Raw genomic sequence first — 17,840 nt, 5'->3', positions numbered from 1 at the left:
CTATAAATAGAGCTTAGTGAATGAATATAGAAGGGACACCTGCCTGTAAATGGTAGTGCCAGAATCGTTTTAAGGTGCAGCTTAACTGTTGTCAAAATATCTGTCTATACATGAAGTGTTAGTAATAGTATTATGTCTCTTTCTATCAGTCCTATTCTACTCAGTGTATGAATATTAATGTGGTGATCTCTTTACAGAGCCTTAATCCTTTCAGGACAAAGACAGCAGTCCATAATCCTAAATCTCCTACCACAACACAGCACAGCAGATTGACAAAACACATCTAATTACATTTTAAATAGTGCTAAAATGCCCTGAAACTATACGCCAGCTATATTCTAAATTTGGTCCAAATCCTGTCAAACACAAAACAGCCCTGTGAGCTCTTGCTTTTATTGATGTTCCAAGTATAGGGATCAGCTTGAGCATTTTAGGGGAATTACCCTGGCTTAAGATATTGAAATCTTATTTTTAAAAATAAATTAAATGCCATGTCAGCTATGGATACTTGAACCCAGGTAGAGCAGCATTTCTGACTTTACCTTCTGCTTCCAACTTACAAAGCCGCCCCGTCTCTCACACTTCCCTTGGTCTCTATATCCCCCCTCTCTCTGGTTATATAACACTGCAGTTCTGCAAAGCTGCTGATGTGAGACACACACACACACACACACACACACACACACACACACACACACACACACACACACACACACACACACACACACACACACACACACACACACACACACACACACACACACACACACACACACACACACACACACACACACACACACACACACACCTCTCTGTAATTGCTGTCCTTGCGTCTGTCATCACTATAGATTGAAACATTAATGGCTGTCCTCATACTGAATATGAATGTAATGTCACTGAATCTGAGTACCAGTATTTCCAAAGACCTGTACTGGTATGCTGCTGATATTCTACTTTAATGTTGTCATTTGTCATCATCTTTTATTCAGGCTGTGTGTGTAACTGGATGTCAGGCATGAGCCGTAGAGAAGGGACAGATGAAGAGGGAGACAGAGAGGTGGCTTGGTTACACCATGTGACCCCGCCAGCTGTTACTGTATGCTGGTGGGAGAAACAGAGAGGGAGGTGAAGGGCAGAACGGGGGATAATCAGGGAGGGAGGAGTCACGAGCTAGCCTGCACAAAATGTGCCTGGTGACAATCCCTTCTGCAGAGAGAGAGAGAGAGAGAGAGAGAGAGAGAGAGAGAGAGAGAGAGAGAAAGAGAGAGAGAGAGAGAGAGAGAAAGAGAGAGAGAGAGAGAGAGAGAGAGAGAGAGAGAGAGAAGGGGATGGACACACATGCACAGGCAGGGATGTGAAGAGGGAGCTCTCACACACCTTTCCTGATTCAGCCAAACAGATGTATGCGTCGCCTCTCCCGGCAACCTCACGCAGCGAGCTGGTTGCAAAACACAAGACAATTCCAAACCCAAGAGCACCTGCCCATTCTGTCAACCTATCTGTCAGCACAGATTAACGGCTCTGTTACAAGTCTGACTGCGTGCTTACTGGCGTCTACTGCGTCTCAGAGACGGAGGGGGGAGACAACTTCCAGAGATACGATCGGCGAATGTGAATGATGGGAAAACTAAAAAGCAACAACTGCAGTGAGAATGGGCCAATGGATAAACTGCGGGACAAATAGATAACCAAAAAAAGCTTTGTTTCTGCATGTATACCTTAGGAACCCTCTACAGGGAGATGCTCATCATTATGGGATAGATGCATAGGTCTGCCCGTTGCCATGGATACCAGCATGCGAAAATTTACAGTGCGGAGATGGTTTTCTATCTACCTGAAGAACAAGGCGGCAAGGAATAAGAACAACACCGGCTTCTGTCAACTAGAGGTTAGTCAAGCTGTTTGGACACCCACCTAGGACCAGTCCACCAACCAGACAGATTAGTACATGTGTGTAAATATGTGCATGGTGGAAGGGGGGATTGCATTGCAGTTGCACCATGTGTGTATTTGTGTGAATATTTAGGCCATAACAGCAGCTGTCTCTTATCAACAGTAGATGAGGATGTGTGTAAAGAGTCTTGGTGCACACGGGAATGGGTGTGGGAAGAATGTGTGTTACTTGGTTGTTGTGTAGTGGTTCAGGAATCATTGCAGCCTTGTTACAGCTGTTCCTCTGCCTGTCTGTAGAGAATCCAGTTAACAGAGGGGCAGAGATGCACTGTGTTTGCACTATGAGAGCGAGAGCAAGAGAGAGAGAGACAAGCTACATGGAAATACAGTCAGCAAGACAAAAACGCTAACAGGCAAACAAGCAGCCAGCCAGGCAGGTTGATAGATAAATGGATTGAGACAGATGGATTTAGTGGACGGCCACAGCAGTGGAAGTCTATTTATAGCCCAAACAAACCAGTGGGGAAGAGAGAGAGGCGGTTTGCTGTTTGCAGCACATCTACCTGTTTGATTGAGATATAAATAGAAACCCTCTCCTCTGGTCTTTGTTGTTGTGACCAAGTGCTGTTGAGTCATCTTGACAGGCTATCTACCTGTTAGTGTGAATGTTAGTCGTGCTGGCAAATGTCTCTTTGCTTGAGTTTGTTTCCATGTTGGGATGACTGTCCAGATCAGTATTTTGATTCTTTGGTGCTCCATGTGTGGATGATCTTTTTTCACCACTCACCGCTCCATGGGAATGTCACAGTTCAGGGTCATCTACAGACAAGCATCTACAGAATTCCGCTGCCCTTTTTAAAGAATAAAACAGCAATTAATCCCATGGGGCAAACTGCTACTGCACTACTCTCTAAAGCCTGAAACTTTCCAACACGTTACACTTCAACTCACGCCCCTCATCAGTGACATCACAGCAGGTGATTACAGTTGAAAAACTATTATACGTTAGTTTTAGTTAGTTACTTCATCATAAATACGCTAGGCATTTTCCACTGGGCGCGTCTCTGCTGCGTTCCGGCTATGTTCCGGCTTTCTTTCCATCCTCTGCTGCGAGCGTCTCAGAAGTTGAGCGTCTTGCTAGTATCTACCTTCCACTCCAAGCACTCCTCTAATTAACCTCCATGCCTTATCTGAATCTCTCGTTGTCTGTGGTGTTGAAGACAAGACATTTACGATACTAGGGGTACGGGTGTATTGTTTTGGTAAACTGACTGGATGCTCTCGCTGTTTCACATCCTGCCTCGGTGTCCAGATGGCTTCCATGAAGATAGACCTGGCGTGTATCTTTGGCAGAGTGGAAAGCCTCTTAACACGTTTCGGCCATCGCTTGCGGCCATCACTCGCACCGCCTCCGGAACGCAGCCCAGTGGAAAATGCCTGTTAGACACGTACAGTTGAAGTGTGCAAAGCGCTTCACTATCTTTTAACCCCATATGTTCAAAGTTACTGTAGCTCCCTGCGGTTAACAGAGACAGACAAAAGGCGTTCTTATTTACGGGCATTTATTGGTCTTATTAGGCCTTCAAACATGCGGTGAGAACTCATTAACCGCTTTAACTCCAGGGGAGTGAAAAAACAGGAAAGAAACTTCTCTCCAGCGTGTCTCTCAAACTTACAAATGTAAAGCCATTACGAAATAACTCAACTAGCCACAGTTAGCTCGACATGCGGTGTAGCTCCGTTGCTAGTGCAATGTGAACAACCAAACCTCAGCACAATAGTTCCGCTATATAAGCCCACATAAACAGGTCAGATCACACAAACACACACTTCAAATGCAGAGAAAAACTAAATGTATTATGCTACATTCAAACAAGATTTCTTATTAAATTAAACTATTCTTCTATGAAGTTCAATTATGCAACTGTTTCTGCTGGCAGCTACAGTTACTCACCTGCTCAGTGCTTAGAACATAGCCATCTCTTTTTTACACTGTGCTAAAAAGCTGTTTACTCTAATAAACTTTGTGTATAATGTATTATTTAATTTGCATAAGGTAAAGGTAATAAACCCAATTTTTTTTTTTTTATACCATTTTTCAACCATTTCAACCTGCACATCTGAATGTCTCGGTGCTTCCTTACTGAAAAAACAAAATCTCAGGAAAAGAAGGACCATCACACTTTATAAAAAGAATAAAGCTTATGTGTTTGAATTCACAACTATTTGGCCTAAGCCTACCTTTCTTGATTTACTAACATCTGTTTGCATTTCATACTTGATTGAAAGTGGGTGTAAAGCTCTTAACTTGTAAATGACAACTTAACAGCATTGCAGTACATTGTCACACTGACCAATCTAAGTTGTGCTTCAGGTTGGCAGTTGATCATTTGGTTCACTGAGTAGACAATCGGCTGAAAAAGGCAGCTTACACTACGCATCACTGCCAGTGACCTCAGCCCATACCTTTCCAGCAATTACATAATAGCTCATAAATGATCATCTGTCCTTGGGTGTATTTATAAAAGTGATGTGCTTTATTTTGGGGGTTTCTTTTATCGATATGGATGTTACATGAACAATATTTCAACTCTTATTGTGTTCTCTGTTTATGTTTCGGATGGTACTCTTTCTCCTCGGTTTTTCTAAGCTGTTTTTTTTCTGTCTCTGCCTTTGGAAATATGTAAATAAAAAAGTAATCGTGATGTCTGTCTCTCTTCCCTTAGGATGACAGTATACTTAAGGAGATAGACATCAGCCACCATGTTAAAGAGGGTTGTGAAAAAGCAGACCCCTCTCAGTTCCAGCTGCTTAAAGTGCTGGGACAGGGCTCCTATGGAAAGGTACGGGATGCAAACTTTAACCAAACCACTAAGACCAATATCTCAAACAACAACTAATGTAAATGAAATATGAGAGAAAGCAGGTTCTCTCAATCCCTTGGAACAGACTCTTGTCTTAGAGAAAGACAGGGTATAGGTGCAAGCCAAACGATTACATACTAGAATATCTGTCACGCATAAGCCTTTACTAAAGGCCAAAGTATGTGCACTTGTGTATAATTGATATACACATCACATAAAAAAACATGCATGGGCATTACTATGATGCTAAAGCCTCCCCCTATTTAATAAGTCTTTCCAGGACATTCAGACAGTTGAATACTGGACTATAAAGGCTCGCGTACAGCGTTGAAATTTATACCACAAGTGTTGTATGGGGTTGGGGTTGAGGCTTTTTTGGTACAGACAACTTCTTCCACAACAAACTGGGAACACAGTTTCTCTATCGGCCTTGTTTTGTCCATTGAGATAACTTTAGACTATTGTCAGCTGAAACAGGAGCATTCAAACTGCAGCCACAAAATCAAAAGTGCACTAGACAGTATACTGTCTAAAATATCACTGTATGCATTTGCCCAAACTGTGGAGAAAAAACTGGCCTCTGCGTAGAAGCACGCAATAATATATGAAAGTGGTGTTTTTTACTGTTTTACTGTTGGTAATATCGTTTTTCTGTCTATTCAGTGCTGACTGAAACAGACTGTTCTAGCCAGTGCTTTCACCGTTTGATCATGATAAGCCATGCATTTTCAGATATTTCTAAATTAGCAGTATTACAACTTATGCCGAAGTTCACTAAATGTATTTAAATTAATAAAAGGTCAACTGAATTGTCACATAATACTCTGACCTCGAGGTCTGCATGGGGCAGACGTTGGTAAGTGGAGGCAGTAGGCCATGTAACAATACAGTCCTAGCGTGACCTGGATAGCATTTTAGCTAAGCTAGCTTATACACGCGCTTAATTTGCAACCGTGTGTAAACGCGCTTACTTTGCAACCGTGTGTAATTCATAGTTTTTGTCTCTATCACAGTGACACAGTGTTAATGTGAATCTTTTGTGAAAAGTTATGGTAGCTAACTTACCCGTGCTTTGTTCGGTCACCTACAAATTGCGTGTGGTTGGTGTAACGTTAGCATCTGAAGCAAAATGCAGGGGCGTGGCATTAAACAGGTGTGTTGGACATTATGCTAAACATTAATGAAAAAGTTAGTAACCCGAATGACGTAAATAATAATATACGTCGTACTTGTTTTTTATTTTATAGCTGCAGATGCATGGGGTCTTTTGAATACTAGTGTGTAAAATTGTCTCATAAAACATGATGATGATGATGATTGCAGGTGTTTCTGGTGAGAAAGATTAGAGGAGTAGACAGAGGACAGCTGTATGCCATGAAGGTCCTGAAGAAAGCCACACTGAAAGGTAAAGAATTAAAAGGAAACATATGGGTATCATTCTAAGAAATAATTCTTGAAATTAAGAGAAAAGAACTAACTTAGAAAATAGGGCAAAACAAAAGTCCTAAGAGGATGTTGTTCTTGTCATCATATGCTTTTCATTTTTAAGTAGTAGTCTACTTGTAAATACTATTGTTTAACCTACATGTGTGTCTGTAGCATCTTAGAATGGAATGAATTACTGAATTTTGACTGAGACACATTACGCTGCAATAACAAATTTGTTCTGTATTGATGCTGAGATGTAAATTGTTAAGATTAGTAATGGTTGTGCCTAGGAATGAAGAGATATAAGAGATAGTGTTAGTTGTCAGTGTGCCCTACATTCAAGAGGATTTGGGGCAAACCAGGTTTGTACTTTTGATGCAGATAAACTGAATGGGAAAATTGAACACAGGATATGCTGTTAAAGCAGGTTTAGATGTCTTGTGCTGATTTAGTGTCTTTGTACACGATTGAATCCTCTTAACCTGCACCTCTGAAATTTGAATAGTTACTGTATGGTCTGCAACAGACTATAGACCAGCTGTGCTTGAACCCTGGGATGGCTAAATTTGTGTTTTATTGCTTAAATGCTGTTTCATCTTACATAAAAACATGTTAATGGTATTAGAGGTTTGATGTAATTTATGTGCACACAGATAGAAATAAATAAATACTATGTTATTAAACAAATTCTTCTTGTCCCACTATCTCCATCTTAGTTCGGGATCGCGTGCGATCTAAAATGGAAAGAGACATATTGGCAGAAGTGAACCATCCATTTATAGTTAAACTGCACTATGGTAAGTCTGATGGTCCTCATTTACGTGTTGGTTTTGTCTCTCTTAAGTCTCAGTGTGTTCCCATATATAACAAAACCTTTTTTTGACAAGAGAAAACCACAAAAAATGTTATTTCATTTTATGTACACCTTTTGTATGTTTAAATGCACCCTCAAAATAACAGAACACAGCCCTAATACAGCTATATATTCTATAACTAACTGTGTGTGTGTGTGTGTGTGTGTGTGTGTGTGTGTGTGTGTGTGTGTGTGTGTGTGTAGCCTTCCAGACAGAAGGAAAGCTCTATCTGATCCTAGACTTCCTCCGAGGAGGAGACCTTTTCACTCGTCTATCAAAGGAGGTTGGTTTGTCCTGAAACATTCCCTGGCTCTTTCCTCATTAACACTAAACAAATTACAAGCCTTTACTTTTCAAGGTCTAATATGGGCTGTATACCCGTAGCAAATGTACCTGCCAGCATTCTCTTTGTGAATGCTGTGTTGATGTGACCCTGGCCTCTGTTACTGTCATGCTGATGAATCACCTGCATCCACATGTCTTTATTTGTTCTAGGTAATGTTTACAGAAGAGGATGTGAAGTTTTACCTTGCAGAGTTGGCCCTGGCCTTGGACCATCTACACAGTCTGGGGATCATCTACAGGGACCTCAAACCTGAAAAGTACTATCTCATAAAGGCACCCTTTTTGTATCCATTTGTTTTTTACGAAATTCTTTTTAAAGCAGCTTTTAATCTTCATTTTTTTCCAACAGTATTCTTCTGGATGAAGAAGGACACATTAAAATAACTGGTCAGTGCATCCAACTGCAACCGTCCTTTTTTCTGTCTTTCCATTTATCTTTTACTTAGTGTCAATCTTTCTGCTTACATTGTTTCCCCCTCCTCTTTTTTTATATGTTTTAGACTTTGGATTGAGTAAGGAGGCCATCGACCATGATAAAAGAGCATATTCCTTCTGTGGAACAATAGAGTACATGGCTCCAGAGGTCGTGAACAGGAGAGGGCATACACAAAGTGCTGACTGGTGGTCCTTTGGGGTGCTTATGGTAAGAATAGTTTCATCTTAAAACAAGATTTTACTTTGACAGTCTATTTTCAATAATACTGTGCACTTGCTATCAAAATACAAAGACGCTTTCTCTACTGACTTGCAAGTTTTGTCTGCACGTGCTGTCAAAAACAGCAGGCGTGAATTTACTATGATCTATGAATTAACTATGATATCATATGAGCCAAAGGCTCAAGTCTTACATAATGTGACAGTGTACTGGTTTCTGAATTTGTCTTTCTTCTAGCAGTAAAGCTGCTTAATTATTGTATCTGGCAGATTAGGGCCCATCACTTTCTGTATTTTGCTTGTTTTGTTTGCCTAGTGGTTACTAATACTGAAAAGGAGGTTAGCATTTACTTATAGCTGACAAACAAATACAGTAGCTGAACATTTCAAAATAGTCCCTTTATTTAGCATACCGTTTTCAAATTTAGTAGCTAGACTGGATACATAGAATGTATTGCAGAAATCCGTAATTCAGATCTTCTTAGTCATAATGAACATTTAAAATATCCACAAAGTCTTTCTTCCTATCCAGAATGAATCCTCGCGATATCTGCAATATAACTTTACAATATTATTTTACTAAAATGGAAAACCATACATTTTGACTAGTAGAAATGTAATTACGGATATACACAATTGGCATTATGACTAGCCTCAATTGTAGATATCCACAAAGATATTGTGGATATATCATTTTGGGTATCTAAAATTAAAATTACAACTATTAACAATACATTTAGCATAAAAGTTGAGAACCATCTACTGCTACATTACTTTACATTGGTCAGTTGCCAAGTGCTTTGAGAATTTTAATCATTTCTTTTGCAGTTTGAGATGTTGACAGGATCATTACCATTTCAAGGAAAAGATCGTAAGGAAACAATGGCGCTTATACTAAAGTAAGACCAATTCAAACTGTTATTTATTGTTTGTATTTAATTAGTTTTTCATATGTTACTGACGTTTTCTTTTTTTCATGTGTTACTGATGTTTCATCAGTTTCTTGTTTTTGTTGTTGTTGTTGTTTCTGTGTACTAGTTAGTTAATGAGTTGTGTTTTTGTCATAAACAGGATGTTACTGCATTTTGGTCATACTAAAAGGGATATTTTACTGTTTTAAAGATGAATATATCTTTAAATTGGGTCACTTATGTAGTAGATATGTGATTTTCTTTTAGAAATTGGTGCCTTGTAGGCTGAGAAAAGCCAGAAAATTTGGTTTTGGCTCATGTGGATAAAAGACACCAAATCCCAAAATGAACTTTCTTCGCTGATTCACGAGTCCACTCCCAAGCCACGCCTGTTGTTTACAGACCTAGACACTCAAGTGTGTTTTATTGTCATATTGTCTTCTATTATCAATCTAAGAACATCCCACTATACTTGAATACATTTAATAATAAAGGTAAACTAATCCATTACTAAAAAAAAAATCCCATCACTACCAAACATCTGCATATGCATTAACCTGTTTCTTTTCTGAACAGGGCAAAGCTAGGAATGCCACAGTTCCTCAGTCCTGAAGTGCAGAGTTTATTAAGAGCACTCTTCAAGAGGAACCCTGCTAATCGTCTAGGTACTGTGTACATAAAAAAGTGTAAACTGACAGGCAAATATGTTTTCAGATTAATGGTACATCTACATTTTTGTGCTTTGAATTTTTAACAATTAAGGTCAAATCTTACCTGGGGGGTGCAAAATGTAAGGGCAATAGGGCTGCAAATGAAAGCAGCAACCTAACATGAAAGAGAGCATTGTGAAAACATTTTCAAAATAGTTAAACTAACATGAGACACTTTACACATATAAACAAGGGTAGCTAATGCTAAACCTCATCCTGATATGGTAAAATAATGTTCTACAAATCAGGTCTATTTATATCAAGCAGGAATGCCACTTTATCAATAGCAAAATTCAAGCTACAGCATGATATGCTTTCTATAGAATGCTAACAATGTTAAGCGATAGTATTTATGTCGCAAATGTCCAAGCAGCCAAACCAACATGGAGGTCCATTGAAAATGTGTTTAGTTTTTAGTTTATAGGTGTTTTTGCCATGCTGTCTGTATGTCAAACTGATTTGAACAATGATCTTATAATTTTAAATTGAATCTGTGTGACTGATAGGTGCAGGACCCGATGGAGTGGAGGAAATAAAAAGGCATCGCTTCTTTGCATCGATAGACTGGAATGTAAGTGCAATTTATGAACAAATTCTGCTGTCTGCATGATTTTAAGGTGTCTCATTGCTATTATTTTTAAAAGGAACGACAGTGTTTGTAAGAATACTGTTAACTCGAATGTTATTATATACACTTGTTTAATCATTGACATTATGCTGTGTAGTGAAAAAGGTTATCACAGACTCAGCCAGAAGTGAAACAAAGTTGGCTTTTTAACGCTGCTAGGGACAGTGAGCAAGTATTCATATGCAAGTATGTTCTTTTTTCCCTTTTTATGTGGCAATTGTACTGGTTTCCTGGCAGTTGAACTGTTCAGATTGGTGACGATAGTTGTTCTAACCTGTCATCGAAACTATGCAGCTGTTCATCTACTTCCTCAGGAGTTGCCCACAATCATCAATCATTAAACATCCTTAAAATGAGATTTTGCTCATTGGCAAAATCCCCAACTTCCGTGTCTTCCCTAACTATTCCATTACCTGTGCTATCAGAGTCTAGATTTTTTTTCCATGAAAATTCTCTGATACATTATATAAATCCTCCACACCAGACTCTCCAACTACAACAAATAAGCAAACAAACCATACAACAAAACAAAACCACAATATACATAACCATAACCTACGTATAACCTTGACCTCCACTCCTTGTACGTGCAGTGCTTATAAGGGATAATTCATTCACCAGTATGCACTCTTGCTCAAGGCTTCTACTTACAGAATCTGGGTTATATGTGAGTAACTTTCATGTTGCAGAAGCCCTCCGCTGTAAACCCTACCAAGAGCATTTAAAACCAACTCAACAAGCTTACATTGGTGAAAAGCAAAGCAATTAAGTCAATATTGCTGTCAAGAAGTACATCATATATCTGTATTGTTCCTGAAGATGAGAGCCTTGCTCATGGTGACACTTGGCACCCATGTTGTTTTTATCAGAGCTGTTCAGAAGGCTTTTGACTCTTGTGTATCCGCTGTCGTGTGTAGTGGTGCGCCCTTTTCTAACAAAATCCACTGTTATCTGCTTTTCATGGCCACTAATCTCTGCCCTCACCATTAGCTCTCACTGTACTCCTCGCTACATTACTACCAACTAGCCCCTGCCAAACACCACATTTTCTCATTACAGATGGTGTTGCTGGCTTGATATGACAAGCTACCAATAAGAGGCTTATGTTCTCCTGCATACTATGCTAATTAAATCCCTGTGCTGTATCAGGAGGAATGCGTTCTTCTGTTGAACATAAGTCCCTTGCTTGATTTTTTTTCTCATTCACTTTATTCATGTCTCGGTCTTCAAGAAGTTTGACAAAACCGACAAAATCTGCATCCACACCTTTTACAAAGAATGTCAATTGCAAATCAAACAGCAAGTAAGAGTTATATATAGTCAGTCTCACCAATATGTACAGTATGTACATGTATATAAATATATGTATACTGTATATAAAATTCTGGTGGCCTTTGTTAGTTATTATTTTTCCTCAGAGACCCTGCCAGACTGTTCACAGCAGGCAACAACTGACACTGCAATGGTGACACCTGCAGGCAATACACAGTAATGCACTTAGGAAAATAAACAGGATGTGCATACTGTGTTTACTCTTTTATTTTTTCATACAGGAGTTTTACCTGGCATGACACCATGTTACATATTATATAGGTGTCCTTTGTCATCACTGTCTATACAATTAGGCCTTTTCACTTTTCACTTAATTTGCTTTTTGGTCTTCCATCCCCATTCAATTTCAAGATCAGTGTTGCATTTATAATAAATACACATTTGTATGTTTCCATGAACATTTCATTTAGCTGCTGTGGAACCCAACCAATATTAGATGCTGGATCCAGTCACTATTAAACAATGAAATGTTATGGAATGAATTAAAGCAAAGTTTTGTTTACATTACAGTTTTGGCTAACTATAAGCATCAGATCATGTTTCATTTTGTGGTTAAACCAGCCGTTGCTGATAAGTGCTGATATTGTTGTTGTTGTCTGCAGAAGTTGTACAGGAGGGAAATGAGGCCTCCATTCAAACCGACAGTTGGAAGACCTGAAGACACCTTCCATTTTGACCCTGAGTTCACCTGCAGAACACCCACTGGTAACTGAAACACACAAAAACCTACACATACATGCATTAATATCCATATGTAAACACACAGGCTTAAAAATCAGAAAGAAGAAGAGATAGAAAATAAGAAACAAGAAGAAATAATAGTATAATTGGAAATGTTGTTAAGCATCGTGAGCACATGTTTGTATCTATGTGTCTTTGCCTATTCAGATTCTCCCGGCATCCCTCCCAGCGCAAACACACACCAGCTGTTTCGTGGCTTCAGCTTTGTTGCAACAAATCAAAGTCAAGAGCCAAGCGTTGCTACAGTAGCACCTTCTCGTCAGGAGGTGAACAGCATCAACCCCATAGCAAAGGTTTGTGTCTTGAAGAAAGAAGCCCATGACCTATCTTCACATCTAATGAACTGATACACTTGCACATTGATTGGATAGCAAATTAACCACTGACTTGATCACAGCTTTATGAGTTAACTGCCAGATAAAGAGATTACATGATTAAGTGATCGGCTATTTTATTATAGTGACCTTTCTAAACATAACCCTCATAAATCACTCTCAACTACTACAGCAACTGACTCCTGAAGCAAATCAATTACTCTCTCACCTATATGAGTCTACTGACACATTTGTGTGTGTGCCTGTTTGGTTGTGTTCCCTGCAGCATCTGCAAGGGGATGTGGCCTTCACTGATGTTTATGAGCTGAAGGAGGAAGTTGAACATACGTTGACTTCCGTCTGCAGAAGATGTCTGCACAGAGTTACTGCTGTGGAGTATTCAGTGAAGGTAGTTGACACTAGACTTTTACTTGAACTTATTTAGATATGCAACAACATTACGACATTATTATATTTAAAGTATTGTTGAACATACCTAAAAAAGCATTTACAATTGTTGTCCTTGTATGTATAAGGTGAGATGTGATGCAATGCGGGAAGGACCAGGATTATTACATGAAAACAACCCAAACAACATGCTTTGTGCGTCATGGTCATCCTGGTTATTTAGAGGTTAGAAGTTGCATTTGTGTGTCTTTACATACATATCCTGTGTGTTTCCTTTTTTGTTTCAGATCATTGACAAAGCGAGGAAAGATCCATCAGAGGAGATTGAGATTCTGTTAAGATACGGACATCATCCAAATATAATTACTCTAAAGGATGTAAGTGCAACAAACACGCAGCCCTGACACATGGTGCCACACAGTAAATCATTTTTTATTTAATTTTTTCAAAAGCCATGTTAGAAGAGCCTCTTCAGCATCTTCATACCGGTTCTTAATACAGTAAGCCATGTGTCATATTCCCGTGTGTGTTTTCACAAATAGGTGTACGACGACGGCCAGCATGTGTCCCTGGTTCAGGATTTACTGAGAGGGGACGAGCTGCTGGACAGAGCTCTGACGGTGCCAATTTTCACAGAGAGAGATGCATCAGACATCATCTGCACACTGACCAAGACTGTGGAATATTTACACTCACAGGGGGTAAAAATGTTTGTTGAAACCTTCAACACAAGACTCCTTGGCATCAGTATACATGTTTACACTTGCAAAATACTTTATGTCTGTTTGGTTTAGACGATTCAATAGCCGTTTGTGCAGTCATTGAATCATATCTTAACTTTCTATTCATGTATGTGTTTTGTTTGTCTTTCCCTTTTTCAGGTCGTTCATCGAGACCTGAAGCCTAGTAACATTCGTTATTGTGATGACAGTGGACTCCCAGAATGCATAAGGATATGTGATTTTGGTTTTGCCAAACAGCTCAGGGCTGAGAATGGCTTATTGATGACCCCCTGTTACACAGCTACCTTTGTGGCTCCTGAGGTACAGAATATCAGTAACAATACAATAACAAGTCTAATATCTCACCAACATTTACACAAATTATGAAATGGCTATAAAAATACACAAAAAAAAGAAACTTATCCCACCAGGCAAACTATTGAAATGATTACTTGGTGTGTGGGTGTGTGTGTGTGTGTATGTGTGTGTGTGTGTGTGTGTGTGTGTGTCTGTGTGTGTGTTTATGTGTGTGTGTGTAGGTTCTGAAGAAGCAGGGTTATGATGCAGCCTGTGACATCTGGAGCCTGGGGATCCTGCTCTACACCATGATAGCTGGGTAAGTTTAAAGTTATTATCATTATATACTGTATATGATAGTGCCATTTTCCGCTAACACTCCCTCTTGCTACTGTAAACAGGACGTGCTCTAAATAAACTCCTCTGGTGAATTAACCGGGAAGACAATAACAGATGAGGTATTTTACCTGTGTAAAATCAAAGGTTGTTGCTTTTCATCTTCTCTGCACTGGGTTTTTATTGACCCTAGATTTTATAATGTCAGAGGTTCTAACTCGTTCACACCAATTGTAGATTGTAGAGGTTCCCTTCAGCATGACTTATTACCTGTTCTTATAATTCAGCCAACTTTCGAATTGCTTGATTTTTTTCTTCTTCTTATTGGCCCAGTTTCAGTCCGTTTGCCAGAAGTACTGAGGAAACAGCCGATGAAATTCTGGCTCAAATCGGCAGCGGGAAAGTCATTATAACAGGAGGGAACTGGGACTTGGTATCAGACGTTGCCAAGGTATTTTATTTGTAACTTTTCTTTAGATAGATACACATAAAAATGGCTGTGTAGCTTACATGGCAGTGGTAGTGTTTAAATATACCAACATCCTCTATTCATCTCTTGACAGGACATTGTGACCAAGATGCTCCATGTGGACCCTCACCAGCGCCTGACTGCACCCCAGGTACTATTAGCTGGTTAAATGATAGAATGTTAAATTGATAGAATGATAGTCTTTACTGCAGTATTGACCACTTACAATCTGTTGACAGGAAACTTTTACAGAGTTAAATATTTTACACATTACAGTATATACAGTATTTAAGTTAGCTTTCTTTATTTTTTTTATTTGTATTTTTCATTGAAATTTTATCAGGAAATAAGTTTCCCTGTGTCGCTATCAGGTTCTTCGTCACCCCTGGATTGTAGACAGAGACCAGCTCTCTGACAAAGCTCTCGCCAGACAAGATGCTCTCACTGTCAAGGTCAGACCTGTGTGCATGTGTGTTAACAGTAAATATCATCAGAACATCAAATTTTTGTTAGTCTATGTTCATCCTAATTTTAAAAAAATGAAACTTAAGTTGATGAAAACACTGTTTATAAAACAATTGCTGTTTAGGCTGTCAAAATCAAGATATATTAGCCAAATGCTGTTCACTGAGTGTGTAACATATGTGAGTCTGTTTTGTGTGTCAGTATTTCTATTGCCTTGAACAACTAAGTTCTTAAAGAAACTGTTAGGACGTATTTAGGTTCAAAACGGAGATAATGCCAGCCTCAGCCAAATGTACAGTGGAAAAAAAAAAGTAATGTATTTTTCCTTCTGTCCATCAGGTGGCACTGTCTGCCACATATTTAGTTGTTGGACAGATTAGACCAGTAATAATATGATATGATAGTCTTCTTTTATTCCACCAGGGGGCCCTGTCTGCCACCTACTCTGCTCTGATGCGCTCTGCTCCTGCTCCACTCTTGGAGCCTGTTCAGTCCTCCAGCCTGGCTCAGCGGCGGGGAATGAAGAAACAGGGGAGTCTCAAAGTTAATTCAGACCCTAAAGAAAAGGACTAGCCTCAACACTCTGAATGCAACTCAAATGGAATTGAACCCAAATAATTAAAGAAGTCGTAGAGCTCTTTTGAAAAGCATAAATCTTGTTATAAAGTGTTAGTAGGCCTACAAACCCAATGTAGCAGGTATAACAAAATATCCTATCGCAAAAGGACTACGTCTAATTAACTATAACAATGAAGTATTCCACTAGCACTCATGCATCAGGACTAGTTTCAGTTCACTCAATTTAAAGTGTAAATTGTAATCCTTTTTTATTTTTTAAGTTAATTGAACTGATCTGCAGCTGATGTTCAAAGGGAACGCATGGATGTTTACTTCTTTTGGGTCATACATGTCAGGATACAGTTGGTGCTGTAGTGCAATAATATACACAGGGAAATTGTCCGCATCTACAGAAATTCCAGCAACTGAACATGGGACAAAATAGTCTGCTCACCAAAATCAGAAAAAGCTCTATACAGTGCCACAAACAACATGCCAAGTAGTTGGTTTACTTTAGTTTTTATATTTAGCACATACATGTATTTCACCAGGAGTTCATGCTATACATTAATACAGTCTTCCACAGTCATAGCTCTAATAATTAGAGTAATGTGAATTTGAATGGGGTACTCTCACTCTGATTAGAACATTTTTTCTTCAATCAATCCTCTGAATTCTACAGAGTTATGCATGTTAAAATGTAAATGTCCTACTAAAGGGAATCATTAGCAATGCCATTGAAGTCTTATTGTTCCTACTTTGCTTAACAATTTTACTGTATGCATTGTTGTCTTCCATTAATACAGCCTTTGACTATCGGGAAATGTATTGTTAAATTTATCACTACTGTACTTCCCAAATCAAATGGAACATTGAGCTATGAAGGTATTTATGTTAAACGTTGTGTGTTGTGTTTTTTTTTTTAAAACATAGAACATATTCTAAATGTCATTTGGCTCATTGTGATAGATCATCTTTCAATGTGTGCTTGAGTGTATCAAGTAGCTGCCAGTAAACTACTGTTAGCTGTTAGTGTCTGAAAGCCAAAGTGTTTGAGAACCACTGTGTCAGAGGATTCTATATACTGTCTATTGCTGCTGCCCATTTGCATCGAATAAGTTGGACATTCACAAATACGAGGTAAGACTGAACAGGGTGGTTTGCAGATGGGAGTAGCACGCTTTGTAAAATGTACCAGTAGGAATGTAGACTATGATGCTGCATAAGTAATACGCATACTTACTGGTCAGAGGTAAAACTGAACATATTGTGATGGGAAACCAATAAGCACTGTAGCAGAGATCCCGTTATTTATTAAATGTTTGCTGATACACCAGCTGTATGTGTTGACGCAATGCACAACTGTGAGAGGTGGAGCTGGGACTGATGCAACTATGAGTATGAGATAAGGTTGTAGATATTGTGTTGTACACCCAAACATTTGAGGTAAAGCTGTAAATATTGTTTACTAATTCAGATTGTACATATAGTGTTATACATCTATCGGCAAGCAGTTAGCCTGTATATATTGTGTTTGCAGAAATATAGAAATTGTATATATTATATTGTGATGTTGTGCATCCATTGCTCAGAATGTACATACTGTCTATATACCTGGCCAATCACTGAAATTATTGGCTAGGATGCATAAGTTTTACAAATAAAGGAAAACAACACAAACAGTACTGAAATGAATGAAGAGTTTTTTTTTTTATTATTAGATTAATGTACCTGCATGTGTAAATGTCCTTCCTTAGAGATTAACACAACGGCTCACAAAAAATCAACTTCCCTGCATCCCTAGATGACAACACATCTTTTTCCAAACACGGCATTTTGACTTATAGCAGGAAAAGCATGGGTGTTACTAATGACGCTAATAACGACTTTTTTCTGTTTAACTGTCCTAGT

General features: G+C 38.9%; 1 protein-coding gene across 2 annotated transcripts; it reads left to right on the top strand.

Annotated features, from left to right (window-relative positions):
- Positions 1-1,307: 1,307 nt before the first annotated feature.
- On the top strand, positions 1,308-17,611 carry LOC117946217 (ribosomal protein S6 kinase alpha-2-like). 2 transcript variants are annotated; one of them, XM_034874193.1, is made up of 22 exons: positions 1,308-1,888; positions 4,620-4,736; positions 6,081-6,162; positions 6,902-6,982; positions 7,243-7,322; positions 7,535-7,641; positions 7,734-7,771; positions 7,885-8,027; positions 8,867-8,937; positions 9,526-9,614; positions 10,166-10,230; positions 12,222-12,324; positions 12,508-12,653; positions 12,961-13,083; positions 13,370-13,459; positions 13,625-13,783; positions 13,964-14,125; positions 14,344-14,420; positions 14,771-14,888; positions 15,001-15,057; positions 15,278-15,358; positions 15,795-17,611. In XM_034874193.1, exons 1-22 carry the CDS (start codon positions 1,784-1,786, stop codon positions 15,942-15,944), a joined length of 2,244 nt encoding a protein of 747 aa, XP_034730084.1. In that variant the 5' UTR covers positions 1,308-1,783; the 3' UTR covers positions 15,945-17,611. The 2 variants fall into 2 exon arrangements, with proteins under 2 accessions (XP_034730084.1, XP_034730094.1); XM_034874203.1 differs by lacking the exon at positions 15,795-17,611 and adding an exon at positions 15,711-15,788.
- The last annotated feature ends 229 nt before the right edge of the window (positions 17,612-17,840 follow it).

This window comes from Etheostoma cragini, chromosome 1 (genome assembly GCF_013103735.1).
Source record: "Etheostoma cragini isolate CJK2018 chromosome 1, CSU_Ecrag_1.0, whole genome shotgun sequence".
NCBI classification, from domain to species: domain Eukaryota; kingdom Metazoa; phylum Chordata; class Actinopteri; order Perciformes; family Percidae; genus Etheostoma; species Etheostoma cragini.
This window is presented reverse-complemented; position numbering and strand designations above follow the sequence as displayed.

Excerpts from the sequence above, each read along its gene's own strand:
- LOC117946217 (XM_034874193.1), top strand. The coding sequence starts at position 1,784 with ATGGATACCAGCATGCGAAAATTTACAGTGCGGAGATGGTTTTCTATC. Across the intron at positions 8,028-8,866 it reads GGTCCTTTGGGGTGCTTATG|TTTGAGATGTTGACAGGATC; the intron begins GTAAGAATAGTT and ends TTTCTTTTGCAG. Across the intron at positions 13,460-13,624 it reads ATATAATTACTCTAAAGGAT|GTGTACGACGACGGCCAGCA; the intron begins GTAAGTGCAACA and ends TTTCACAAATAG.